This window comes from Magnolia sinica, chromosome 8 (genome assembly GCF_029962835.1).
Source record: "Magnolia sinica isolate HGM2019 chromosome 8, MsV1, whole genome shotgun sequence".
Classification (NCBI taxonomy): Eukaryota; Viridiplantae; Streptophyta; class Magnoliopsida; order Magnoliales; family Magnoliaceae; genus Magnolia; species Magnolia sinica.
The window spans coordinates 34,789,116-34,816,977 of NC_080580.1; the positions used below are offsets into that span (position 1 = coordinate 34,789,116).

Here is a 27,862-nt window from a genome sequence, read left to right on the forward strand (position 1 = left end):
TGATTTTACCATGCCTATCCAAACATGGGAATTTTGGTCAAATTACCTGTTTTCCAAGAGACGGGTATTGTAATTTATAACCATTGCACTTTTACAATGAATTGCTGATGTAATTCGCAATCCAAACAGGCCCTAAAAATTCTACTGGGAATTATAGGATCCTAAGGCATATCAACACATAGTGATTTCCCACCCTTCGTCCTATTCATTGCATTGATTTTTTATTTTTATTTTTTGAAAGGTGAAATTTTATTAAGCAAAAAGCAAAAGGGGCACACAGGCAAAACAGACTAACAACAGCAAAAGACAAGAAAACAGAAAAGTAAAAAACCTAGAAAATTTTTTTTAGAGAAAACCTGAAGGGTATAAATACAACAACAATCAGCGCCATGTCTGGAACAACCCTCAAAAAACATTACGGGTCCAATCCCGCATAAATTGGAGAACCCTAGAGAAAACCCCTGCTTCCGCTCCTCTTGTTGCAGAAACATTGACCGTTCCTTTTATCCCATAAAGACCATAATACCACTAACAAGGCTACACGCCATCTCCTCCTCCCCAGCTTTCCCCCATCCGAGGCATGCCAAGCCAGGAGAAGGTTGTCAATAGATTGTGGCATAACCCAATGGACCGATGCATGATCTAGGATCCCGTTCCATACACCCGGCGAAGGAGCAGTGAAGGAATAGGTGATTGATAGTCTCAGCTTGATTATAGCACATCAGGCACACGTTTGGAAGTACCAATCCCCTATTCATTGCTTTAATGAGAACCAAAAATCATCTATGCCCTTGCAGAATACAGGTGAAGCTCTCAGAACAGAGCAGTCTACTGGAAACATGCAGAAAAGGCAAAAAGGGTACTGTTTGCCTATTTCAACAGGGAAATAACAACATGCACGAGAGAGCACAAGAAATCAAGAAATGCTATATTTTGATAGATTCATGAATAAGAAATCATAAGACTTCAGGGAATACTAAACTACTCACAAAATACAACATGAAAAAGATCCATGCACAAAATGTAGAAACATACATTTTGATAACATTATAGAATGAAAGTTCATGAAAAGCCTCTCGACTAGGTAAAAGGAACGAAACCATACTAAGATTAAAAGGTTGACCCTAGGAAACCAACCCATTCCTTGAGAACGTATAATAGCATATGTGGAGCTCTAAATGTTAAGAAACAATAACATCTGTTTGCAACCAATTCTTTATTGCCCAAGCTCAGACAAGGGCATTTTCTAATGTCCCTACAGTTACGTTCAACTAAATAAATATCCAAGTGTAACATGCAGGGTTGTCGCAATAAATTAATTGCACAAGACAGCTGCATGAAAACAACAAGAAACGCAAAAAAACACCAAGACAGATTCATAGCTATCCCATTAGAGATGCTGTCACAGAACTTTGTAGCATTCAAGCAATGCAATTGCAAGGATTGATAACTGAGAATCCACAAGTCATACTGAGGGCTCACCCTAGACTTCAGTGCAGTTGGACGAGCTTTGGGGGTTACAATCTGACCCAGGGTGGATTTGTTTGACTCCATTTCCAGAGAAGGAAAAAGAGGAGTACCAGGTGGCGTAAGAAGCCTGGAATCAGAAAAGAATCCTCGGTAAGTCTCAATCCATACTCATTTGTTTAACCTCACTCACATCATGCATAAGCCACCAATAAAATTGCAAATAAAATCTTCCAGTTCCGACGCAGATGCATCTCGAACAGGCACACATGTGAAAGCAAAAAATCAAGATGCTTAACAAATAACAATGATTAAAAAAGGCAGAATATACTTTCCATCTTGAAAGGAAGTAAATTTCCACTTTACAAGGAAAAAAACGGAGAAATGAATTTCTCAATCAATTTCACAACAATATTTCCGGAAGAACTAATGCAAAAGAGAATTGTTACTGAGAAGATTGTTCTTTTCTTTTTCTTTTTTTTTCGAAAGGTAAGATTGTTCTTATAATAATTTGTTATATAAGAAAATTCAACATTGCTAATTTGTAATAGTGCAAATTATATAAAAAGGAATTGATTTTCTTGAGGTTTTAGGCAAGGGAAATACAAAACTCATACTACTAACCCATTCACTCCGGGCTACCTACAGGAATTCTTAACTCAACGATGACATTCAACAACCCTTACTCCCTAAATCCAGGATCAAGCTATCCTTTTCCTATCAGTTGTAGCAACCACAAGCCATTTCGACCGTTCTATACATTACGTGGGGTGACATGATGCTTCAAGCATAATTCCTCATAAATCATTCCAAGAGCCAAAACTCCCAACATTTATGCTTATCAATAGCCCTTGACCTTTAGTCAAAAATTGAAATAGGAAAAGATAGAAAAGATTTCACATCTACCAAAGTTGGTTGTTGCCTCAAACATTTTAAAAACTTGTTTCTCCTTGTTTCAACTATTAGAGAAACAAAAAACAATCTCAAATGTTTGTTGCAAGTATCTTGCTATGCAACTTGATGAACCTAAGGAAACCATCCTTATCCCACCAAAGTGCATAATTAGCTTCCACATCAGTGTTCACACGCACAAGACAATTAGTAAGGTTGAAGATCTAATAATTGCTTGGGAAACAATCACCGTTTCCAACATAGATGACATCAAAAGAAGTTAATCAGCACACTTCTCTCTAAATCCATGGATGTACGTTCTAGTTATTGTGTTCTGGGTTTAGTCTCACATTGGTTTCTTGTTACAGGTAACTCTATTTGCTATCCTTAGGAATTTAGGTTCTTGAGTTGATGTGCTCCATTCTAGTCAAGATGTAGCATCTTCAATTCTCTGGAGTTCTATTTTTACTGCAGTTCCTGTATGATTTTTTTGAACTGCAATAATAGTATTGAAAGAAAGGCCGAAGCCAAAAGAATACAAACATAAAAGAAAACAAATTACAGATCTAACCAAATGACTAAAAACTAGGCTGGATTGACAGCTTTTGAAGCTTTCGCCCATTCCATCACATGCAATTTAGCCAAACTGAAAATATCTGAAGCTTGCCTTTTTGTTAACAATCCTGGGTGTATTGGACTGTACAAACCCACAATTGGTGATATAGGCCTGTCTCAGCTTTTTTTTCCCCCCTGTAAATTCTGAGAAATTTTTCCAGATATAAGGAAAATTGTAAAATGCCTAAATCTATTATTTAAAAAACCCCCCTGTAAATTCTGAGAAATTTTTCCGGATATAAGGAAAATTGTAAAATGCCTAAATCTATTATTTAAAAAAATTAAAAATAAAAAAAACATGTGTTCAATGGAGAATCGGACCATTCCCCGACAAGAATGTTGATTGTTAGCTTCACCGCCTAAAAGTCAAGCAAATACGCCCTAACCAAACCCAAACCAAGCATGATTTTGGTGGATCAGATATACTATATTGAAATATATAAAATAAGGACAAAAAAAAGTGGAAAGCAGTGGACTGATGGCTTACCCCTTCTTCCTATTCCCCCCCCCCCCCCCCCAACCAAATGATCTATTTTGCTTGGATTAATCAACCCCCACTAATATCTTATGTTTTGATCCCCAAAATAGGCCTGGATGTAGTAACAAATTGAGTTTCTCCATTTCCCTTATAGTTTGAGTGAGGAAAGAAGTGGGAAATGAAAAAGGCCTTTTCTTTTGTAATGGACCAGTTCACCCTGTATCACATAACGGGCCGGCCAGATATGGCCATATAATAACCAATTTTCAAAACCGTGTGCATGCATCTCTAGATCACCTATGTGAAAAGCACTATGAGATGGGAATTGTAGCTGTAGGGAGAAAAAAAAAACACATAAACACCCCCAAGCAAGCTTTTCTACGGATGTCTCATTGTTGAGTTGTGGCAAATTCAATTGCCATCTTTAAAAAAGAATGACATGCTTGCTATACAAGAGGCAAATGTGAAGTGTTGCCCCTCAAAAAATTTGCCTTGCACAAGAAACAAACTATGCCCAAAAGTGATTCTAGTGCATTACATGATGCAAACAACACATTCCAACAAAGAATCTTGTACCAAGGTACTGCTTCAGAACCTCGTTCCTGCTTATCTTCAACTGCTGTGATTAATGATTCTACCAAATCAATCTATTTTCTACTCATATGCAACTTTCGTTCTAAACTAAATATTACTACTTATACATACACAATCCATAAAAACCATATCACTATATTAAATATGGATGCATGCTTTACATTTAACTCTATAGTACACAACTAGAGGGCTGTCGAAAATTGTCTTCACAGCTTCTTTACACCACCAGTTTTAATTCCTCTGTATACGAATTTTCTGAAACTTTTGGTGGTAGAAGTGCTGCAATACATGGTATGCCCGTGCATCTCCAATCCTTTGCAACTAGTTTTGTTTGATTCTATAATTTTTATTTTTATTTTTTAATTAAATAATGTGCTTTACAGTTTGCAACTCAACTTTTACAACAAAAAACCTGCCAGAACTCTTAATGTTAGGGGAAATCTGGGCGATCTGATTCCGAGGCCGATAAGATGCTGCTGCCAAATTAAAAGATAAGAATGACACCTCAGTTGTGATTGGGGAAGGAAAGGGTGGGAAATGCTAACATGCTTGATGGGTTCTTCCTTATCATCAATGTTGTGATTGCCAAATGTACTGTCTGCACTTTGGAAGCCGTGCCAACCACAACTTGGTGGTGCGCCCAAATAACCCTTATCATCAATATTTTACAGCATTCCTTAATAAGTAGATGAGATGCTGTAACATTACCAATCATAATCATTTTTCTCTCCGTCGGAGTTTAGGAAATCATCAGAAACAGTTTTACGTGGTGTTGATGACACTATCTTGAATATGGGAGAAACGCCTGGTTTCGACCCTGTTATCCAGAAACATTTGCAAGTTAGAAGATGGAAAAGATCTACTACTTTGTGGATAAGTCCAGTTTTACAAGATTGGTAACACTAATTAACAATAGGTGATTTTGATACACACATTTCCAAATGCAGCCATACATGTCAAAATAGCACTAGTTTGGAACATCCAAGCCGTGCATCAGGTGGCCCCCACCTCGTAGATGACCCAACTGAAAGAGCAGAATAAACTTGTATGCTTAATTTACACCAGATACAAACTTGCTACCGAACATCTATTTGTGTGTGTCCTACACCATATCTGATGAGTAGACTGGCCCAATGTCGGGGGTAGGTCATCTACATGGAGGGGTCCACCTCAGGAACATGTATACCGTAGATACAAAAATTACAAAGGAGATTCAAACGTTGCACTGTCGAAAATGAAATTCGAATAAAAAAGAATATCTGAGTTCCGAAGCTATCACTCACTGGACATTGACATCTGATTCATAGAAAACTAATAAAGAATCCCAAAAAAAAAAAAAAAAAATCATGATGCGAAATAGCAAATTGACAGCATTTTAAAAACCTAAGGTCTGGAAAGAACTGAATCTAACCCCAATGAGTCTGAATGTTACAGTGGGAACCATCGAAGCGCATACCTAAAGGAGGATCGAAATCTTCGGAGGTGTGGAGGAGAAGCAAGCTATTCCGCTCCTTCTCGCGCTTCCGCATCTCGAGAAACAACGCAAGATCCTCTTCCTTGTCCTTCACCACAGCTCCAAGGCTCCTCCCTTGCCTCTGCTGCTGTACGGGCGCTTGCATTTTCGACTCTGCAGCCCTGAAACTCCGATTCATCGCTGTACGGCAACGAAGACGAGAGCGAAAAATAGCGATTTCCCGATCTATACCCTAACTCTCAACCACTCCATTAGATCTGGAAACGAGCTGCCAAACTCTCATTTTCTACAACGAAATTCCGTCAGACTTCATCGCGACCGTTCGATTGATCCGGAGGCCAGAGAGAGAGAGAGAGAGAGAGAGAGAGGCGAAAATACGTGAAAATGGAAGGGCATTTCAGAGCGAGCGGAGAAAGGGGGCAATCACGAGATCAGGAGCTACTTTGCTTTGATCTATTGACGCGTCAGCACATCTCCCTCTCTCTCTCTCAAACGCTAGTTACGCTACGTTTCTGGATTATTGAAAGAAACTAGCGTCAAATGCCCCCGGTTCCATGGGTAACTACTGTAATGCCACTGTAGATTTTTATTGGGAAGACGCTTGCGTATCTCGCGCAGGGTCCTACGGGGGTCACTTTCTCCATAAACGGGTTAACGTGCTTGAACTCTACCGCGTCCATAAGTACACCGTAAACACACCTGTTTGAACGGTAAACACACGTGTCTAGTCTATAGGATTAAATGGTATTGAATTGTATTCGATGGATATTGCACAATGATTATTGTGTGTCTGGAAATATGATGGTATTTTGATCATCAATTCATGCTTTAAAGATAAAATTCTTGATATGGCAAAAAAATATTAGATTAAGCAAAATTCTGTTTGGTGGACTGTGGAATTGTAATCAATGAATTAAAATTCACTTACAGATAAACACATACATCAATGTGAGGCCCACATGTATAATAGATTTCAAAATTTATGAAAATCCTAAATAAGATCAAATACAATTCCATTCCACTTATCCCAACCTTTACTATTCTCTCCAAAAGCCGAATAGAATTTGGAGTGATCAAATACAATTCCATCCCACTTAATCTCATTCGATGGTTTATGATCAAAATTTAAATACTTTTTTAATTATTTAAAATTACTTAATCACTTTAGCTTTATAAGTAAAAAATCAAGATTAACTTTTCTTAAATAATTTATAATCTAAATGCCACTTAAATTCACATGGAATAACTCACCTGCATTTTGAGATCTTTGTTGTGATTGGACATATCATGTAAATGGATTTAATTCCATGTAAACTCCACAATAGGCCCAACATACATGTCCTTTGGATGACTGTAATTTTAGGCTTTCAAGGTTAACTTGATACAACTTACCTAATAACAGTAGTGGATCTTATGGCTTTTGGTTAGACTAGTGCAGCTATTTTTACTAGATGAAGAGGGCTATTTGAGAGCTTTGGTTTTGGAATACCTAAATTCCAAATCAAGGGGATTTAAAGTCAAGGATAATTTTAAATTATTTAGCTATATTTAGCAACTTCTATATGGAATTACTAATAATTCAAAAATACTAATGCATTGAAATTATGTAGCATATTTATGAGAGTTTGAATGTAATTAGTAAATTAATATTAATATCCTTAATTAGGGGACATGTAATGTTTGATATAGTGATTGTAATAAACTAATTAAAATATATACATTGGCAAAAAATTTTTTTATGAAATTTCATATTTCGAATTGACCACAGCATAGGATCACAACTGAACTACTAATTTTTTTAATCATTGATTTATAGGGCTAATTTCCAACAGCTCAAATCATTGCATTGATGTAATTTTAGTTATGCAGTCAATAATGGATTAATAGCTTAGTGACAACTATATATGTTAAACATTCTACTCTCTTTCTTTTAAAAATAAACAAAAAAAAAGAAAAATAATTGATAACTCACTAAAAAGAGAGATCTCAAAATCAGTACGAGAGAATATTGGCAACTCCTTGATTCCCAACTGTATCCCATCCATGCTTTCAAAGACTTCTGGATTTGAAAACCCTTCAATGCCGTCAAGTCGTCCCAATCTATGCTGCCAAATGAGACTTGATTTGCTCCACAGGCCTGCCTAGGTGACGTAGACACATGCTAATTTTGGGATTTGTTAGGGCACGTGGCAATATCAACGTTATGCTTCTCATATGGGTGGGGACAATGTGTTAAAAAGCAGCCCGTTTTACTTGCGTGGGCCACGGTGTCCCTGGTAAACTTAAGCTAGTGGTTTAAAGGAATTTTAGGCCGTCCATTAGTCCATAAATGAAGCAGATTAATTTCTTACTGTGGACTATACTAGCAGTGATTGATCATTAATGTGTTAAAAACATTGAGATCAAGCCAATATATGTTTTTTTTTTCTTCACTCAGGCTTATGCCATCTTATCACCAAGTTGGATGGAAAATAAATCTTATTAGAAACTTTACTATGGGGCCGAAGAAGTTTTTAATAATAGAGTGTTCAATCAACACAGTTTCTTATAATATGGTCCACCTGAAATTTGGGTGTTCTTTATTTTTTAAGCTCATTCCTTAAAATGATCTTGGAAAAAGGGATGAAAGACATGGATACAAAATCACAAATGTTTCAAAACAATAACAATGGCTATAACGGACACTACTGTTACTGTTATGATATGAGCCGTAATGGCTCCTGTATTGGCCATTATAGTCTTTTTTATTTTTAAAAAAACTATTAAAGGGACGTTATGAGAATGCTATGAAATCATTATGGGGCTGTTACGGAACCGTTACAGGATTGTTACAAGACCGTTATGAAATTGTTATGGAGCCGTTACAGCTTGTTTTTCTGTAACAGTCATTTCGGTCGTTTTGACCACACAACACATAAAGGTTATGACCGTTATCATTATGGCCATTTATGTGACCGATTTTGAATATCCTTATATACTTCAAGTTGGGCTCGACAATAAGCACCACACCATCTAAGGTGAGGTCGGGCCTGGTGATCTGCTCTGTTTTAGTTGTGTATGCATGGGTGATGAAGGCTGCAAATGCACTTCAAAAACTTTCTATAACCAAGCTACCCTTCAGATGGCATTTCAAGTGCCCATTAGATGGATAGGATCATAGCCCAATATCATAATGACATCACATGAAAATATTTTTTTTCTCACAAATGGCCCCTGGGTGTACCACTTAAGAAATTTGAGTGAGATTTGAAAAACACTTCCGTGGGCTAATAAGTGTATGGGGACCTTTCAATGCACTAGTTGCAGTTGAGAAATGTGTACAGTCCACATCATTAATTTGGACCCTTCATTTGGTCCAATTATTGACCAGGTGGTTCTCACCATCCAACCAATAGCACGAAGAAACGACTGAATGCCTCTTTTTTTTTGCCAAGGGACAGGAGGGATCATAAAAGCCAATCATACTTTGGAGGGTCATTTCTTGGAGAATGAATGCGGACCACTTGATGAGTGTCTCCTAAAATGAATGCAGAAAGGGCCAAGTTAAGGACTAGAATAATTTAGTTTGTGTGATTTCTCACCTAGGAAGAGTGTGTTGGACCCATGGATGGTCCAGATCAATGATCTGATATACCCAAATCCAAATGCAGCTATAGGTTTGATGGTTGGCCCACTGTTTTGTGTCAGGGCCGAGCAAAGAAAAAACAACAACAGCAGCAACATACTTTACGACATCTTACTTGGAAATTGGGTGGAATATTTGAGTGAAATGATAGAATTGACCTCAGTTTCCTTTGGCCATTAACAAAAAAACAGTCACTTTACCGTTAAAGCACAGCTTATTAATGAAATGGTGGCTAAGTGTATGGGACCGATTCATGCCCATATTTTAGTCTGGGCTCATTGGCATCCAAACTACCTACATGGACCGTCCATTAGGTCCAGTGTACTCTCCCTGTGGAGTGCTTTGAAAAATTCATACTGATCAGATGATTGTAACCGTCTAATTAGTGACATACACAGCAGCCGCATACTTTAGGACACTTACTTGGAATTTGCGTGGAATTTTTTGAGTGAAATGACAGAATTGGCCTCAGCTTCCTTTAGCCATTAACCAAAAAAGGTCACTTTAAACCTTTAAAGCGTAGCTTATTAATGAAATGGTGGATAAGTGTATGGACCTATTCATGCCCGTATTTTAGTCTGGGCTCGTTGGCATCCAAACTACCTACATGGACCATCCATTAGGTCCAGTGCACTCTCCCTGCCGAGTGCCTTGAAAAATTCCTGCTAATCAGTTGATCGTAACCGTCTAATTAGTGACATACAAAATGGATGTAGAATTTTGTTCTTGCAAGATAGAATCAGTCATGCATGTATAGAACCATCTGATTGCTGTGATTTTTCTCTTAAGATCTAATGGACGGTTCTAATACGTGATGTGAATATCAACGAGTCCAAACGCAACTATGTACATTGTGCAACCTTGTCCAAACGCAACTATGTACATTGTGCACCGCAAGGTTTTGGTACATCAAGGTCGCTGGATCATTAGTAACATAGATCACATGTTGTCACATCATCAGTGGCAGTGAAATGCAGAAAACTATGGTGCGATGGATGAGTCAGTCAAATCTCACCTCATCATCACACCACCACCAATGGGTGGCTCAGCAACCTAATCGCATCCCATGTGGTACGCCGATTTCATGCCAAAAAGCCTTTCGCAGCAAGGTCGTTCGAACCTACGCGGGGCTACTGTGATGTTTGCGATAAATTCACCGGTTCATCCGTTCTGTGAGCCCATTTGAAGACATTAGGATAAAACATGATTGGGATGTGGCACTCAAGTAGGTCGAAAACCTGGCATCCTCGGTTGAAATATTTATGAGACCATAGAAGTTTTGAATCTAGATTATATTTGTGTTATGAACGGTATCAATGGCATGTAAACATTATTGTCAACTCAGGGAGGTTCCGATGGTAGAATTTCCTACCCACCTTTTCCTTTAGCTCAGCCCACTTGAGTCTTTTATCCTTCTCAAGTTCTAAAATGAGCTCACAAAACGGATGGACAAGGTGGATTTCTCACAAACATCACTATGGGCCCCTCAGGTTTCCAGCACGAGAACTTTTTGGAAAACCTTTGGCAGGAAATCCGTTTCCCTAGGAAGTCATTGCTAGGCATTAAAGTAGTGTTGTAGTTTAGGGCTAGAGTTTAGATGTACTACATAAAGTGTCACAGGGCTAGAGTTTAGATGTACTACATAAAGTGTCACGTGCAACTCACACAGGGAGGGAAGAGGAAATTGGGGAAGAGATTTTGTCATGGGAGAGAAAAGTGAAGGAAACTTGAAATAGTTCAAATTTTGGGCCAAAGCCAACCCCAGGCCCAGCTCATTGAAAGGCCTACTAAGCATCCCATACCCGCATTGTCCATAGCTAGCAAGCCCTAAATCTCACGCAGGAGCTCACCCCAACTATGGAACAAACGATTAGGCTTGCCCGCAAGTATTCATAAACCATCTGTCACTGAATTTCCTTATCTAAAACTGTCGGATTTCCTAAAATTTATAACAATTTTCAAATGGGAAATATCCCCCACCTGATACCAAATCTTCCATGGGGCTGGTGCAAGGGGATTAGAAATGGCATTAAAAAAATGGAATCTGATAACACAATAACATTCCTTAGCCCCAGGTCAATGCAATACTAATTAATGCTGTCAAAGGCTACATGTGTTTCAACCACATTATTAGTGACCCTGTCATAGAAGTTATGAAAGGCAAAGATAACTTAATCCATGTGATCGCTAAAGATTCTACCCCCTCCATCCTCATCAGGATTCCCATAGGAGGATCCATTAACATTTTGTTTTATCCATCCCTATTCCGGCTTAGCACATTTTTATTCCGGCCTATCCCGTCCCTGTTGGTATTCACAGTTTTAATTGTACCATCCATTACATCAGAGATTACTATGGTTTGATAATTCTAACCATCTTGTTAGTTGTACATCAACATACATTTGAAAACATAGCAATGATTCACATTAGTCAGGTGAAAGAATTACTTACATCAATTAGATGAACCATTGGCTCATACAAGTTCATTCATTTTTTTCCTTTGATTTTTTTTTTTTTTTTTGCCAAATCCATGGTAGAATTCATTGGACGAATACCTCATCAAACTTATATCAAGTTGGTAGTCCAAATGCTAGACTAATTTCTTAACATTGTAAAGTTTTATTAAATTCATGATACAATCTCCCTTTGCCTAACATAAGATTAAAAAAAAAAGAATAAAAAAGAAAAGAAAACATCTTCTCATATATTCAATATCAATACAAATACGCTCTTAACCTAACTCTAAATAATATATCTGTTTAGGGAAGGATTCGACAAACTCATTTCATTTGGAAATCTTTCTCAAAATAACTACTAACAATAACTTAGTAATGCCTGAGGTAAGACAAACTTTCATCTAATATTTGCGACCTAACTTGTTTGTCTTGATGAATCATGACCCCGAGATACAAGTCCTTGATTGTGTGCATTTCAACAACAACATCTCTCATTTGCATTCGTTTTCTTGGAGATTCTGCAGAGCACAACACACCGATTTTGACTATTGAAATCAAACAGTCGTGCATTCTATTTCTTGTATTGATTTGATTTTCATTGCCTTGAATAGCTTCTGCTTCTTCTAATAGCAGTTGTGGATCAACAATCTCCATTACTTGTTCAGCCAAAGCCAGCTTAGCAAAATGATGAAGGCTTAGATTGTCCTTAAACACGTCATCAGTTGGCCCCTTTCCAGTGATCATCTCTAGTAGAAGGATTCTGTAGCTATAAACATCTCCTTGTGTAGATGCTTTTCTGCCCATTGCATACTCTGCAATTTATACAACTTGTGTTAGAATCTAAGTGACCATGGCTCACTCGTAAACAGTGAGTTTCAACACTGAGGTCATGGGTTTGATTACACATGTGGTGCGTGTGGACAAAAAAGACCATTTGGATACAGATAATATCAAAAGTTAGAATTTTGAGAGAGAGAGAGAGAGAGAGAGAGAGAGAGAGAGAGAGAGGAGATATTCTATTTAAACAAGTAATTTGCTTTTTTTCCTTTACTAAAGATCTGAATTCCTAACATCAATTGGTGTGCTATGAAGTTATATGTTTGTGTAAAGATGCTCTACATTGAATAAGGCTTTGTTACTCAAATGAAAGAACTTAGCTCCTCAATCATCAAGAGAATATATGATTTGTTGTTATTTTTAATGTAAAAAATAATAATAATAATAAAGAGAGAAAAAAAAAAACCTAAGGCCATTAACCGAAAAGAAATCATCATACCTTATTATGGTGTGATTCATGTGGGGGGTGTAAGTATGTATACCGCTTTGTATATCTAGATCTTAGAGAATCTTGCCAGGCGTGGATCCTTCAATAATAATAATAATAATAATAATAGGAAATAGATGAAATTGTTACCTAGAGCGATGTACCCAATAGATCCCTTCATCCCAACTGAGCTGCTTTGAGCAACCTCAGATAAGATCCTGGCTAGCCCGAAATCACCCACATGAGCAATCATGTCATCATCAAGAAGAATGTTGCTTGGCTTTAAATCTTGATGAATGATTGATGTTTGGCAATGATTATGTAGATAATCCAGTGCGCAAGCGACATCTATAGCTATGTTTAGCCTTTCAGTAAACTTCAAGTTCCTTCTTGGCTGGTCATGGCCCTCCCTGTGCAACCACTTCTCTAGACTTCCACTGGACATGTACTCGTAAACTAGAGCTTTTAAATCATTGCCCTTAAAATCAATGCTCGAGCAACAAGTTAAGATCTTAACAAGATTCCGATGCCTAATGTTTCTCAAGGCATCACATTCGGCCATGAAGCTCCGCAGAGCTCCTTGTTGTTGAAGGTTGAAGACTTTCACTGCTACCATAGTCCCACCACGATCTAGAATCCCTTTATATACAGCACCAAAACTTCCAGTTCCGATCAAATTGGCAGGAGAGAACTCATCTGTTGCTTTAAAGAGTTCCGCATAAGACACGTTCATAAAAGGATCCTCCATAGAAGGCGCAGCAAAAGGTTTCCTTCTTGACTTTCTTACCCGATAAAGAATGGTAAAGAAACATGATAATGAAATAAGACCCAGGACAGCACCAATTATTGAGAATTTGACTTTTGAAGCACGAGAGATCCCCCGTTTCTTGGAAGCTTGGCTAGAACATGGAGGCAATTGTAGTTCATGAATACCCCCACAAAGCTTACTATTTCCGAGCACTGAAACTCGACTGGCATTTCCAAAGACCCCTTGTTTTGGTAATTCACCCTCGAAATTATTGAAGGATAGATTTAGATACTCTAGAGCAAACTTCTCCAGATATCTTGGAATCTTCCCAGATAAGTTGTTGCGTGAAAGATCCAGGGATCGAAGGCCTTTTAGAGTACTAAATGTTGATGGAATTGATCCTTGAAAGAAGTTCCCATCCAACCCAAGATACTCTAGGCTGAGACAATTGCCTAGCCAGCTTGGAATTTCGCCTGACAATTTGTTATTAGAAACATTGAATGTTCCAAGAGCTTTCAAGTAACTGGCTTCATGTGGCAGATTAGTGAAAAAGTTGTTTCCAGCTTGGAGTTCAATCAAAGAGGGAATGCTGAAAAGTTGATTGGGTAAGGTACCGCTAAAGTTATTATTGGAGAGGTATATTAAGTTCAGCTTTATACAATTACCAAGAGTTGAAGGTATGCTCCCTGATAGATTGTTTTCATGTAAAATGAGTTGGTACAATCTGGAGATGTTGCCCAATGAAGGTGGAATTTTCCCCGATAATCCATTTGAATCCAAGACAAGTACCTCCAACTTGTTAAGCTTCCCAACACCAGTGGGAATTGTACCAGTCAGAAAGTTGTACTCCATACTCAGTGCTGTTAAGCCAATAAGATTCTGAATCCCAGATGGGATGCTTCCGAATATCATATTACTTCCTAAATGTAGGAATGTCAGTTGGGTCGAAAGATTTGCTATGGAGTTGGGCAACGCACCGCTGAGACGATTTCTAGCCACGTCCAGCCATTGTAAGCTACTGCAATTGGTCAAAGAATCGAGAAAACTCAAGTCACGAGCATTTCCAATTCCAAGTTCGTTGCCCCACAAATTTAACCAGGTGAGACCTTTGAGGCTTCCAAAATTCAGAGGCACAGATCCGCTAAAACTATTGTTTGAAAGGTCAATAAGTAAAAGTCCGGAAGCATTGGATAATGAAACTGGTATGGGTCCTGTGAATTGGTTTCCTCCAGCATAGAGCCTTTGGAGATTAGGAAGAGTGAGGCCTAAGTTAGGTGGAAGATTTCCATGCAATCTGTTCCCTCCCACGTCCAAAACGTTAATAGAGGAGAGATTGTAGAGCCGAGGCGGAATCGTACCTGACAGTTTATTTAGACCTATGCTAAGAAAATTTAAGCTCACCAACTGACAAAGGTCATCTGGGATGCTGCCCTCCAGACTATTTTCTGAGAGACGAAGATACCGGAGAGACGAAAGGTTTCCAAGTGAAGGTGGGATGCTTCCTTCAAGACTGTTGTGACCAAGGTTTAAGTAGGTGACCTTCAATAGAGAGCCAAGCTCAGTCGGAATCCTCCCTGTGAGCTGATTCCCGCGAAGACCAAGAACTTGGAGTTTGAAACAGTGGGTCAGATTTGCTGGAATTTCTCCAGTCAATGTGTTATTGATCAGACTAAGATACCGCAACCGGAACAAATGGCCAATCTCTTCAGGAATCGTCCCGTGGAAGCTGTTGTCTGGGAGATTAATTCTCCTGAGGAAGGTGAGGTTCCCTATGTAGGGAGAAATAGAGCCCACCAAGTTCTTGCCAGTGAAGTTCAAGGCCGTTACCCGTTGAGGATGCCGGCGGCCACCACATGTGACTCCTTGCCAGTGGCAGAAGTGGAGAGTATCATTCCAGGAGCTCAAGGAACGGAGAGGATCGACGGTTATTAGATGTTTGAAGTCGAGCAAAGCAAGCCGATCTGTTTCGTTGGAGAAATTAGCAGCTGATCCCAACAACCATGAAACAACCATGGAAGATAGAAGGATAAATGACCAAATTGCCCTTAGGCTCATAGGCGGGAGTTTCATTAAACTGCCGGTAAAAGCTGTTAAAGCGCCAGTAAAAGCTGCAAAACACTGGTAAATGAGAAACGCCACTAAACTGTATAAAAAAACGCCGCTAAAAGCTACGAAAAACGTAGGTAAATTTTGTAACAAACGCCGGTAAATATGTAACAAGTGCGTATAAGAGATTATAAAACGCCGATAAAGTGCCAATGATAGAAATTCCTACTAATTCTTTATTAATCCTTTCACACAAATTCCTGTTGATTCTGACTAATCCTTTCCTATAATTGCAATCCTACAATCAAATCTCCATCAATCTAACTATCAAATTTCTATCTGCATAACTATCAAAAACCTATGATTGAATGACAAGAATTTGAATTACCCAATAATCTAACATTCATCAAGACAACAATTAGCACAATATCAACAAAACAATTAATGGTCTATTTAAAGTTTTCAAAACAAACTATAAATGTCTTCCTTTCCTAGCCTTTCACATGAACTGTTTCTGTAAGGTCCCCTTCTGGACCGATCATATGTCTTCCTTTCCTAGCCACATCTTCTGGCAAATGTCTACAACACCAACCTCACTGGCCATGGTCACGTGTCCACTATGTGTGATGTAGGCCCTTTTCTTGCAATGAGCCTAAATTCCTCCCTGGGAAGTTTCCCTGCAATGGGCTTAGAAGCATAGCTGATTCGGTAAGTGGCACAGCATTGAGATTATACTGCTTGGAGCTGTAGAGTGCTGATCATGTGCTCCTCACGTGTAGACAAGAATAGATAGTTAAGAAAACTTGATTCATAGCACATTTGATGTATACATGTGTTCCACCAGATAGCAGGTCCGTTTTACAAATTCTAGGTTGGAATGGAAAACAAGTTATTTTAGACTACTAAAGCTAAAATGGACAATCCTGCAAGTGAACCTGTTAGAATTCCTGCTCCATCTTCGTGTCCTATATAACAAAATACATAAATGTGGAGAGGCTACCAATCAGTCTTTGTGAAAGCTCAGGAGCATTGGACTATTAGATCTCCTTCAGCCTTCTGTGTCCAATGCACCTCACAACTTTCTGTGACCAGCTGTGGTCCTTCATTATGGTGTAGAGAACACACAAAATAGTCACTTAAATACATCCAGACAAATCACAGTAGCACTTCTCTAACATTCAAAATTTTCAAAACCGAATTGGAAAAAAGAGAATCAAAGTAAACTAAATCAGATTTGAAAGTTGGTCAAATCATAAATAGGCAGATTATGGACAGAGACATTGTTTTCATTAATAGGTCACCTAGTACTCATAAACATTCATTACAAGCATTTTCTGTCTATGTGCATGACGACCATACTGTTAAGATCAATCCTCTTATTTGTGCTCCCCTAGGTGCAGATTTTGATGGGGATTGTGTTCATATATTTTATCCTGTTTAGTGTGAAAAGCAAATCCGTAGTTCTCATAGTGGTAGTTTGAATTTACAACTGGTGCATGATTTTTTATTGTCACTTAAACTCATGTTTAGGACTTTTTTCTTAAACAAGGCAACTGCGCAACAGTTGGCTATGTGTGTTTCACCAGTTTACTGGAACCTGCTTTACTTAAGGCTCACCGTACAGGTCCTCTGTGGACTGTTTTGCAAATGGTACAAAGTGCTTTACCTGCGTTTTTTGACTGCTTTGGGGAGAGGCATTTGATCAGTAAAAGTGAAATGGTGAGGATTGATTTCAATAGAGATTTACTGCAGTCATCATTCACAGAGATTGTTACTTCTGTTCTTGACAAGAAGGGAACAGAAGAGGCTGTTAAGTTCTTTAATATGTTGCAGCCATTGCTGAAGGAGATTCTCTTTTTAGAAGGATATAGTGTTGGCTTGAATGATTTTGACATTCCCAAGGCTGTTACTGAAGATATAAAGAAGAAGATTCAGGACATATCACCTTTGCTGCTTCACTTGAGATCAAATTACAATGAACTTGTAGAGTTGCAAGTGGAAAGCTACCTGAAAACTGTAAAACTGCCTATCGTGACTCGTATTCTAAAGTTATCTGCTTTGGGTAATTTGATAGATTCTAAAAATGATTCAGCTATCAGTAAGGTTGTTCAACAACTTGGCTTTTTGGGGCTTCAACTTTATGACCGAGGGAAGTTTTATTCAAGGCGTTTGGTTGAGGATATGAGTTTCCACTTCCAAAATAAGTATTCTGTTAATGGTGATATGAGTTTCCACTTCCAAAATAAGTATTCTGTTAATGGTGTTGACTATCCTTCTAAGGCATTTGGGTTAGTTAAGAGCTCCTTTTTTCAAGGTCTGACCCCCTATGAAGAGTTGGTCCATTCCATATCATCCAGGGAAGTGTTGATCCGTTCTTCCAGAGGACTTACTGAACTAGGAACTTTGTTTAAAAATCTAATGGCCACACTTAGAGATGTCATTATCTGTTATGATGGGACGCTGAGAAACCTCTGCGGTAATTCTATAATTCAATTTGAGTATGGACAGGTGGACGAAAATAGTCCTGGAAGTTCTCTTGCTGGTGAACCGGTTGGTGTATTAGCTGCTACTGCAGTATCAAATCCTGCATATAAAGCAGTTCTTGATTCTTCTCAGAGCAACAACTCTTCATGGGAATCGATGAAGGAAATACTTTTGTGCAAAGTTAACTTCAAGAATGATATTATTGATCGAAGAGTTATTCTATATTTGAATGAGTGCTTCTATGGGAAGATGCATTGCAAGGAGAATGCAACATATTTAGTTCAGAACGTTTGAAAAAAGTCACTTTAAAGGATGTTGCTTTTGACTTCTCCATTGAATACCAAAGGCATCAACAAATACCTGAAAGTTCAGAAGCGGATACAGGCCTTGTTGGCCACATTCACCTTGATAAGATGCGCTTGAAAGGACTCGAGCGGAGCATGGATGAGATCCTGCACTCTTGTCAAGAGGTTATAAATTGCTTTGGGAGAAAGAAGCACGCTCTTTCACCTTTTTTTAAGAAGATTTATTTGTCTTCCTGCGAATGTTGCACACTTCAGCAATAATGTGATGAGAAGTGGTCTCAGCTGCCATGCCTGCAGTTCTTCTACAAACAGCAGGAACATTCATATCAAACAGCACTGAGTAGATTGTCTCTTTCAGTTGTCTTCTAGATGCCTTAGCAGATTCAGTATCTGAAGAAAATGAAAAAATAATAATAATAATAAATTGATGGACTGTCTTCATTTCTCCTTTCAATCATCTATCCATTACAATTGCCCCTATCAAGGACAGATGATACCATTAACAGTTCAACTTCTGATTCCCACTGGGACACTATGCTAACTACACTTTGGGCATAACTTCCTCAATTGGGTCGGGACCACATTCTCCTCTCTTTTTTCTTTTTTTTTTTTTGCACATAAATAACTAACTTTGCATATGCATTCCATGTTAGCACTAATGCCATTAAGATCTTTCTCAATCAAGTGCAGATTTGAGAACTTGATTATGCTCTCGTACCGATAGAAGACTTTATTTATGTCAGATCTCTCCAAATTAGTAGCACTCCACACTTGCTTTGAAACAACATTTATAATTATAGAGATGATATCCTGTCAGCTGAACGAAGCAAATGGAGCACAACAACAGTAGCAGCAAAAAAAAAAAAAAACAAAAGTCCATGTACCCTGAGAGTATCCAATTCAGGCCCTCCTAAGGCATCATAGTAGTGATCTATTGGTAAAACATCAATTTCAGCAGTCTGTGTACTGTTAACCTCTGGTTCTCATTTTTTTGGAATTGTATAATCATAAAGCAATGGAAATAATGTGAAATTAAATGATATTTTTTTTTTTGGAATTGTACCTTCTGATCACGCATAGGCTGCAGATGAAACACATTCCAAAACTTCTTACCTGCATCAGTTCAAACAACTTAGAAGCACTTTACAGAAGAAATGGTAAAGAAAAAAAAAATCAAAGAAGACCAATGATTTCAATGTCCATCTTATGCATTTGAACCAAAATCCCATTCTTTCAAGCATAGAGAGGGAGAGAAGAAATCTAAAATTGACATCTTATTATATTAGAGCAAACACAAAACATAAGTTCATAATATAATGGATATAGACTAGAAATAGTGCACTAAAATGTTTTGGGGATCAATATCCATAAAGGTCATTGAACAAGAATCTTAAAGAATTTGTTCAACCTAGCAGTCATTGGTATACGCAACAAATTGTCCTGCTGTTCAGCCTACCCTCAATAGAACATTTCACGGATATGGGCACTATCTCATTTTTCATTTCAGCATAAGCTACCATGTGATACTTGGAATTTCTCCATCATTACAATTTTCACAACCCATAAATTTAAAAAGAAAAAAAGAAAAAAAAAAAAAGTCATCTGTCAGGTCTTGAGCAAGGGGAGTCAAGTGTTAATTTTGCACCATTTATAAAATGGTGGTGAGACTTTAGACATACACATGGCATGCTTGTATTTCCGTAAATTTTCACGGTCCTCCCAGTCGAATTTCAACGACCCGCAGGTAGCATTTGTGCACGCTCTTGAGTCACATCCTATAAACCCAAACTGACTCAAGCTGAGACCTATGTCATTGCGACCGCGCCGTTGCTGCGGTTCCGACGACGCGTCTCGTGCGTCAATGCTTTATTTTTAACCATCTATCCATATGATATCCATTAATTGGATGGTTAGGATTGCTTGATCAGTGTGATTTAGAAATGTCTGATTTTAGAAATGCTCCATCAACAATGAGATCCACAATCTGGATGGTGTGTATAGCTGTAAATCAATCTGATATGTAAGGTGGATGAGTCACTGCCAATTTTTAAATGGTGCCAAAAAAAAATAAAAATAGATGCAATAGCTCTATTGAATTTACCATTTTATCCTAGAAAGTGAATTGTCTATCAGTGGAAGGAGAGTAATAAATATGAATTCCCTTTCTATTTTCAAATCAGGTGGAGAAGGAAAATGAAAAAAAAAAAAAAAAGAAGAAAAGTTGGGAGAGAAAAGTACAGAAAGAGAAGAGGGGAGTCTAACAACATAGAAAATCTGCTACACAAGAAAGAAATGCATCCACAACAGTCCTTGAAAATTCTGATTCAAGCTAAATTGTTGGATGTAGCTCAATGAGGCTGTTACCTGGCTCTGGTTTCTGAACTCCTCTGTTTCTCATTGCCTCTCTCACTCTTGTCACTTTGTTCCATTGGCTAGCACTTGCAAACATGTTCGCTAGAAGAACATAATCCCCACTTTGAAAGAAGCGAATCCGACCGTCTGCAGATCAAACTATGTATGAAGAAGTTCGACAAAGCAAAAACTTTCAAGGAAAGAAATCAGAAAAGAAAACAAATAGAAGAGAATTGATGTAGTGTACAAACCTCAACTGTTTGAGAGCTAATGTTGACTTTTCACATCTATATAAAGGGTGGGAAAATTTTCAAGGAAATTGTCAATGATGGTGCTTAGAAATTTCTCATGTAGGTGTTCTATTAGGCATTAATTGTTTGACTTCTTTGGTTAGTCGGAAAGAACCCAGGCAAGTTCATTACAACTCTCCACCGTACAGTCGATTGCAACCTGTAAGATGATATAAGTTCATGTCCACCTCACTACAACAAAAATGGCCTTGTGGCTAGAAATGAACAAACAACCAAACCATATACATGAATTCCAGGACATGACAGTGTATTCATATATATTTACAGATTTTAATGCATAGATTGTGACATCTTTGGAAGAATAATAGAAAGCTACTTTGTGTGTGCATGTGCGTTTGGAAATTCATGAGAACCTATTTTCCTCACCCATGAGAACGTGTTGATGTCGGCGGTTTCATAGTGGCTTGTTAAGCTTCTCTCTTTGCCCTCCCCATATGCAGAAATGTGCTCCTTGTGGTGCAGGCGCAGCTTCTCAATGGCCTTAATGATAACATCGATTCCACCGCGAAAAAAGGATGGTCCAAAACCGTCTTAAATGACCAAAAAGGACGGTCATGGACCGTCGCAAGGGCCGTCAAATTTTGGCGTGTCGTATTACTTAAAGGATGGTCGAAAATCGTCATTCTTATTGACAAAAAAAGGTCATGGACCGTCCTAAAAAGGACGGTCGTGAACCGTCCTTAAAAGGACGGTCTTGGACCGTCTCTTATAAGCCTTTAAAAGACGGCCATAACCGTCCTTTAAAAGGACGGTCATGGACCGTCCTTAAAAAAGATTGTCGTAGCGATAAGCCTTCAAAGGACGGCCATAGGCCGTCCTTAAAAAGGACTGTCGTGAACCTCTCCGATAAGCCTTCAAAGGACGGCCATAGGCCGTCCTTTAAGAGGACGGTCATGGACCGTCCTTAAAAAGGACTTTCATGGACCGTCTCTTATGAGCCTTCAAAGGATGGCCATAGATCCGTCCTTAAAAAGGACTGTCATGGTCCATCCTTTTTATGAGGGTTAATATACACTTACAATATATTTCATCGTACACCACATTTTTCCTAATATACACCGTTATATAATATATTTCATCATATTCACATTCACATCCATCTAAACAACCCAAACTACGTAAATCCAACATAAACTACATTCATCCAAATATAAACTGCAAACTACATACATCCAAACACAAGCAATCTTATCCACATTATATTCATCCACCCACGCATAAATTAATACATATAAGTTTAACATTATAAATAAAAAAGAAAAAAGATGTAATCAGCAACAATTTTCTTTTTGTCTTTCACCTAAAAAATATTAAACCAACAAAACATTATAATTCGAATCATGAAGAATTACATAAACTTCTTCCAAAAAAGTGGGCACTTTTTAAAAATAAAACCGATCATTAAAATAGGTTTAGGTTTAGGTTAAGGTTTAGGTAATAGGTTCTGGTTTAGGTTTAGGTTAAGGTTTAGGCTTAGGTTATAGGTTTAAGTTAGAGGTTTTGGTTTAGGTTTAGGCTTAGGTTATAGGTTTAAGTTAAGGTTTAGGTTTTAGTTATAGGTTATAGTATATAGGTTATAGCTTTACAGAACTGAGAATAGGTTAAGGTTAAGGTGTAGGTTTAGGAAATCGGGTTCAGGTTTGAGATCGGGTTTAGGTTTCTGTTTTCAAGTTTAGGTTTAAGTTTAGGTTAGGGAGTTGAGATTAGGATTAGATGTAGGTTTAGGTTCAAGGATTTGAGAATACATTTCGATTTTAGGTTTAGGTTTAGGTTTTAGGCTTATGTTTAGGTTATAGGTTTAGGTTATAAGTGCAGGTAATAGGTTTAGGTTTATGTTAGGTTATAGGTTAAGGTTTAGGTTTAGGAAATTGGGTTCGGATTCGGGATCGGGTTTAGGTTTGAGTTTTCAAGTTTAGGTTTAGGTTTAGGTTAGGGAGTTGAGATTAGGATTAGGTGTAGGTTTAGGTTTAGGGATTTGAGAATACATTTCGATTTTAGGTTTAGGTTTAGGTTTAGGTTAGGTTTAGGTTTAGGTTTAGGTTATAGGTTTAGGTTTAGGAAATCGGGTTCGGGTTCGGGATCGGGTTTAGGTTTGGGTTTTCAAGTTTAGGTTTAGGTTTAGGTTAGGGAGTTGAGATTAGGATTAGGTGTAGGTTTAGGTTTAGGGATTTGAGAATACATTTAGGTTTTAGGTTTAGGTTTAGGTTATAGGTTATAGGTTTAGGTTTAGGTCATAAGCTATAGGTTTAGGGAATTGAGAATATGTTAATGTTTAGGTTTAGGAAATTGGGTACGGGTTCGGGTTCGGGATCGGGTTTAGGTTTGGGTTTTCTAATTTAGGTTTAGGTTTAGGTTTAGGTTAGGGAGTTGAGATTAGGATTAGGTGTAGGTTTAGGTTTAGGGATTTGAGAATACATTTAGGTTTTAGGTTTAGGTTTAGGTTTAAGTTATAGGTTATTGGTTTAGGTTAAAGTTTAAGTTTAGGTTTAGGTTTAGGTTTAGGTTATAAGCTATAGGTTTAGGGAATTGAGAATAGGTTAAGGTTTAGGTTTAGGAAATCGGGTTCGGGTTCGGGATCGGGTTTAGGTTTGGGTTTTCAAGTTTAGGTTTAGGTTTAGGTAAGGGAGTTGAGATTAGGATTAGGTGTAGGTTTAGGTTTAGGGATTTGAGAATATATTAGGTTTTAGGTTTAGGTTTAGGTTAAGGTTTAGGTTTAGGTTATAAGCTATAGGTTTAGGGAATTGAGAATAGGTTAAGGCTTAGGTTTAGGAAATTGGGTTCGAGTTCAGGATCCGGTTTAGGTTTAGGCTAGGGAGTTGAGATTAGGATTAGGTGTAGGTTTAGGTTTAGGGATTTGAGAATACATCTAGGTTTTAGGTTTAGGTTTAGGTTATAGGTTATAGGTTTAGGTTTAGGTTTTAGTTTTAGGTTTAGGTTTAGGTTTAGGTTATAGGTTAAGGTTTAGGGAATTGAGAATAGGTTAAGGTTTAGGATTAGGAAATCGGGTTCGGGTTCGGGATCGGGTTTTGGTTTGGGTTTTCAAGTTTAGGTTTAGGTTTAGGTTAGGGAGTTGAGATTAGGATTAGGTGTTGGTTTAGGTTTAGGAAATTGAGAATAGGTTAAGGTTTAGTTTTAGGAAATCGGGATCGGGTTCGGGATCGGGTTCGGGTTTAGATTTGGGTTTTCAAGTTTAGGTTTAGGTTTAGGTTAGGGAGTTGAGATTAGGATTAAGTGTATGTTTAGGTTTAGGGATTTGATAATACATTTAGGTTTTACGTTTATGTTTAAGTTATATGTTATAGGTTTAGGTTTAGGTTTAGGTTAAGGTATAGGTTTAGGTTTCGGTTTAGGTTATAAGCAATAGGTTTAGGAAATTAAGAATAGGTTAAGGTTTAGGTTTAGGAAATCGGGTTCGGGTTCGGGATCGGGTTTAGGTTTAGGTTTTGAATAGGTTTAGGTTAGGGAGTTGAGATTAGGATTAGGTGTAGGTTTAGGTTTAGGGATTTAAGAATACATTTAGGTTTTAGGTGTAGGTTACAGGTTTAGGTTTAGGTTATAAGCTATAGGTTTAGGGAATTGAGAATAGGTTAAGGTTTAGGTTTAGGAAATCGAGTTGGGGTTCGAGATCGGGTTTAGGTTTTAGTTTTCAAGTTTAGGTTTAGGTTTAGGTTTAGGTTAAGGAGTTAAGATTAGGATTAGGTGTAGGTTTAGGACAAAGCAAAACTTTAGGGATTTGAAAAGAATACATTTAGGCTTTAGGTTTAGGTTTAGGTTATAGGTTACAGGTTTAGGTTTAGGTTAAGGTTTAGGTTTAGGCTTAGGTTTAGGTTATAAGATATAGGTTAGGGAATTGAGAAAAGGTTAAGGTTTAAGTTTAGGAAATCGGGATCGGGTTTAGGTTTGGGTTTTCAAATTTAAGTTTAGGTTTATGTTAGGGAGTTGAGATTAGGATTAGGTGTAGGTTTAGGTTTAAAGATTTGAGAATACATTTAGGTTTTAGGTTTAGGTTTAGGTTATAGGTTACAGGTTTAGGTTTAGGTTTAGGTTTAGGTTAAAGTTATAGGTTATAGGTTTAGGTTTAGGTTAAGGTTTAGGTTTAGGTTATAAGATATAGGTTTAGGGAATTGAGAATAGGTTAATGTTTAGGTTTAGAAAATCGGGTTCGGGTTCGGGATCGGGTTTAGGTTTGGGTTTTCAAGTTTAGGTTTAGGTTTAGGTTAGGGAGTTGAGATTAGGATTAGGTATAGGTTTAGGTTTAGGGATTTGAGAATACATTTAGGTTTTATGTTTAGGTTTAGGTTATAGGTTATAAGTTAAGGTTAAGGTATATATAGGTTTAGGTTTCGGTTTAGGTTATAAGCAATAGGTTTAGGGAATTGAGAATATGTTAAGGTTTAGGTTTAGGAAATCGGGTTCGGGTTTGGGATCTGATTTAGGTTTACATTAGGGAGTTGAGATTAGGATTAGGTGTAGGTTTAGGTTTAGGGATTTAAGAATACATTTAGGTTTTAGGTTTAGGTTACAGGTTTAGGTTTAGGCTTAGGTTTAGGTTATAAGATATAGGTTTAGAGAATTGAGAATAGGTTAATGTTTAGGTTTAGGAAATCGGGTTCAGGTTTAAGTTTGGGTTTTTAAGTTTAAGTTTAGGTTTAGGTTAGGGAGTTAAGATTAGGATTAGGTGTAGATTTAGGTTTTGGGATTTGAGAATACATTTAGGTTTTAGGTTTAGGTTTAGGTTTAGGTTATAGGTTACAGGTTTAGGTTTAGGTTAAGGTTTAGGTTTAGGCTTAGGTTTAGGTTATAAGATATAGGTTAGGGAATTGAGAAAAGGTTAAGGTTTAAGTTTAGGAAATCGGGTTCGGGTTCGGGATCGGGTTTAGGTTTGGGTTTTCAAGTTTAAGTTTAGGTTTAGGTTAGGGAGTTGAGATTAGGATTAGGTGTAGGTTTAGGTTTAAAGATTTGAGAATACATTTAGGTTTTAGGTTTAGGTTTAGGTTATAGGTTACAGGTTTAGGTTTAGGTTTAAGTTAAAGTTATAGGTTATACGTTTAGGTTTAGGTTATAAGATATAGGTTTAGGGAATTGAGAATAGGTTAATGTTTAGGTTTAGAAAATCGGGTTCGGGTTCGGGATCGGGTTTAGGTTTGGGTTTTCAAGTTTAGGTTTAGGTTTAGGTTAGGGAGTTGAGATTAGGATTAGGTGTAGGTTTAGGTTTAAGGATTTGAAAATACACTTAGGTTTTAGGTTTAGGTTTAGGTTATAGATTTAGGTATAGGTTAGGTTATAGGTTAAGGTTTAGGTTTAGGATCGGGTTTAGGTTTGGATTTTCAAGTTTAGTTTTAGGTTTAGGTAGGGAGTTGAGATTAAGATTAGGTGTAGGTTTAGGTTTAGGGATTTGAGAATACATTTAGGTTTTAGGTTTATGTTTAGGTTATAAGTTATAGGTTTAGGTTTAGGTTTAGGTATAGGTTTAGGTTTCGGTTTAGGTTATAAGATACAGGTTTAGGGAATTGAGAACATGTTAAGGTTTAGGTTTAGGAAATCGGGTTCGGATTCGGGATCGGGTTTAGGTTTTGGTTTTCAAGTTTAGCTTTAGGTTTAGGTTAAGGAGTTGAGATTAGGATTAGGTGTAGGTTTAGGTTATAGATTTATGTTTAGGTTAGGTTATAGGTTAAGGTTTAGGGAATTGAGAATAGGTTGTGGTTTAGGTATAGGAAATCGGGTTTGGGTTCAGGATCGGGTTTAGGTTTGGGTTTTCAAGTTTAGGTTTAGGTTTAGGTTAGGGAGTTGAGATTAGGATTAGGTGTAGGTTTAGGTTTAGGGATTTGAGAATACATTTAGGTTTTAGGTTTATGTTTAGGTTATAGGTTATAGGTTTAGGTTTAGGTTTAGGTATAGGTATAGGTTTAGGTTTAGGTTTAGGTTATAAGCTATAGGTTTAGGGAATTGAGAATAGGTTAAGGTTTAGGTTTAGGAAATCGGGTTCGGGTTCGGGATCGGGTTTAGGTTTGGGTTTTCAAGTTTAGGTTTAGGTTTAGGTTAGGGAGTTGAGATTAGGATTAGGTGTAGGTTTAGGTTTAGGGATTTGAGAATACATTTAGGTTTTGGGTTTAGGTTTAGGTTATAGGTTCCAGGTTTAAGTTTAGGTTTAGGTTAAGGTTATAGGTTATAGGTTATAGGTTTAGGTTTAGGTTTAAGTTATGGTTTAGGTTTAGGTTTAGGTTATAAGATATAGGTTTAAGGAATTGAGAATAGGTTAATGTTTAGGTTTAGGAAATCGGGATCGGGTTCGAGATCGGGTTTAGGTTTAGGTTAAGGAGTTGAGATTAGGATTAGGTGTAGGTTTAGGTTTAAGGATTTGAGAATACACTTAGGTTATAGGTTTAGGTTTAGGTTATAGATTTAGGTTTAGGTTAGGTTATAGGTTAAGGTTTAGGGAATTGAGAATAGGTTGAGGTTTAGGTTTAGGAAATCGGGTTCGGGTTCAGGATCAGGTTTAGGTTTGGGTTTTCAAGTTTAGGTTTAGGTTTAGGTTAGGGAGTTGAGATTAGGATTAGGTGTAGGTTTAGGTTTAGGGATTTGAGAATACATTTAGGTTTTAGGTTTAGGTTTAGGTTACAGGTTTAGGTTTAAGTTTAGGTTAAGGTTATAGGTTATAGGTTATAGGTTTAGGTTTAGGTTTAGGTTTAGGTTTAGGTTTAGGTTTAGGTTATAAGATATAGGTTTAGGGAATTGAGAATAGGTTAATGTTT

General features: G+C 37.6%; 2 protein-coding genes and 1 pseudogene across 17 annotated transcripts in view; 1 reads left to right on the forward strand and 2 right to left on the reverse strand.

Annotated features, from left to right (window-relative positions):
- The window catches only part of LOC131253235 (uncharacterized), a 61,001-nt gene extending 54,979 nt beyond the window's left edge, over positions 1 to 6,022 (reverse strand). For 10 of the 16 annotated variants that reach the window (XR_009175040.1, XR_009175038.1, XR_009175037.1 and 7 more), the window contains exons 1-3: positions 5,502 to 6,022; positions 4,754 to 4,862; positions 1,483 to 1,597 (exon numbers count right to left, since the gene is read on the reverse strand). Coding sequence is in view for 10 of the 16 variants with exons in the window: in XM_058254158.1 (XP_058110141.1) it covers positions 1,483 to 1,597; positions 4,754 to 4,862; positions 5,502 to 5,697 (420 nt within the window). In the remaining 6 variants the exon portion in view is untranslated. Of the gene's footprint in view, positions 1 to 247; positions 791 to 1,024; positions 1,944 to 4,753; positions 4,863 to 5,501 lie in introns of those variants that run through there. The other 6 variants (XM_058254153.1, XM_058254157.1, XM_058254155.1 and 3 more) reach the window with 6 other exon arrangements.
- Positions 6,023 to 11,920: 5,898 nt separating this feature from the next.
- LOC131254222 (probable LRR receptor-like serine/threonine-protein kinase At3g47570) lies at positions 11,921 to 15,625 on the reverse strand. The gene is made up of 2 exons (XM_058255220.1): positions 13,015 to 15,625; positions 11,921 to 12,412 (listed from the first exon to the last, which is right to left on the reverse strand). The coding sequence occupies exons 1-2, from the start codon at positions 15,623 to 15,625 to the stop codon at positions 11,970 to 11,972; spliced, it is 3,054 nt and encodes a 1,017-aa protein (XP_058111203.1). The 3' UTR covers positions 11,921 to 11,969.
- LOC131254223 (DNA-directed RNA polymerase V subunit 1-like) lies at positions 15,624 to 18,738 on the forward strand (annotated as a pseudogene).
- Positions 18,739 to 27,862: the final 9,124 nt, after the last annotated feature.

Excerpts from the sequence above, each read along its gene's own strand:
- LOC131254222 (XM_058255220.1), bottom strand. The coding sequence starts at position 15,625 with ATGGTTGTTTCATGGTTGTTGGGATCAGCTGCTAATTTCTCCAACGAA. Across the intron at positions 12,413-13,014 it reads TATTGGGTACATCGCTCTAG|AGTATGCAATGGGCAGAAAA; the intron begins GTAACAATTTCA and ends TATAAATTGCAG.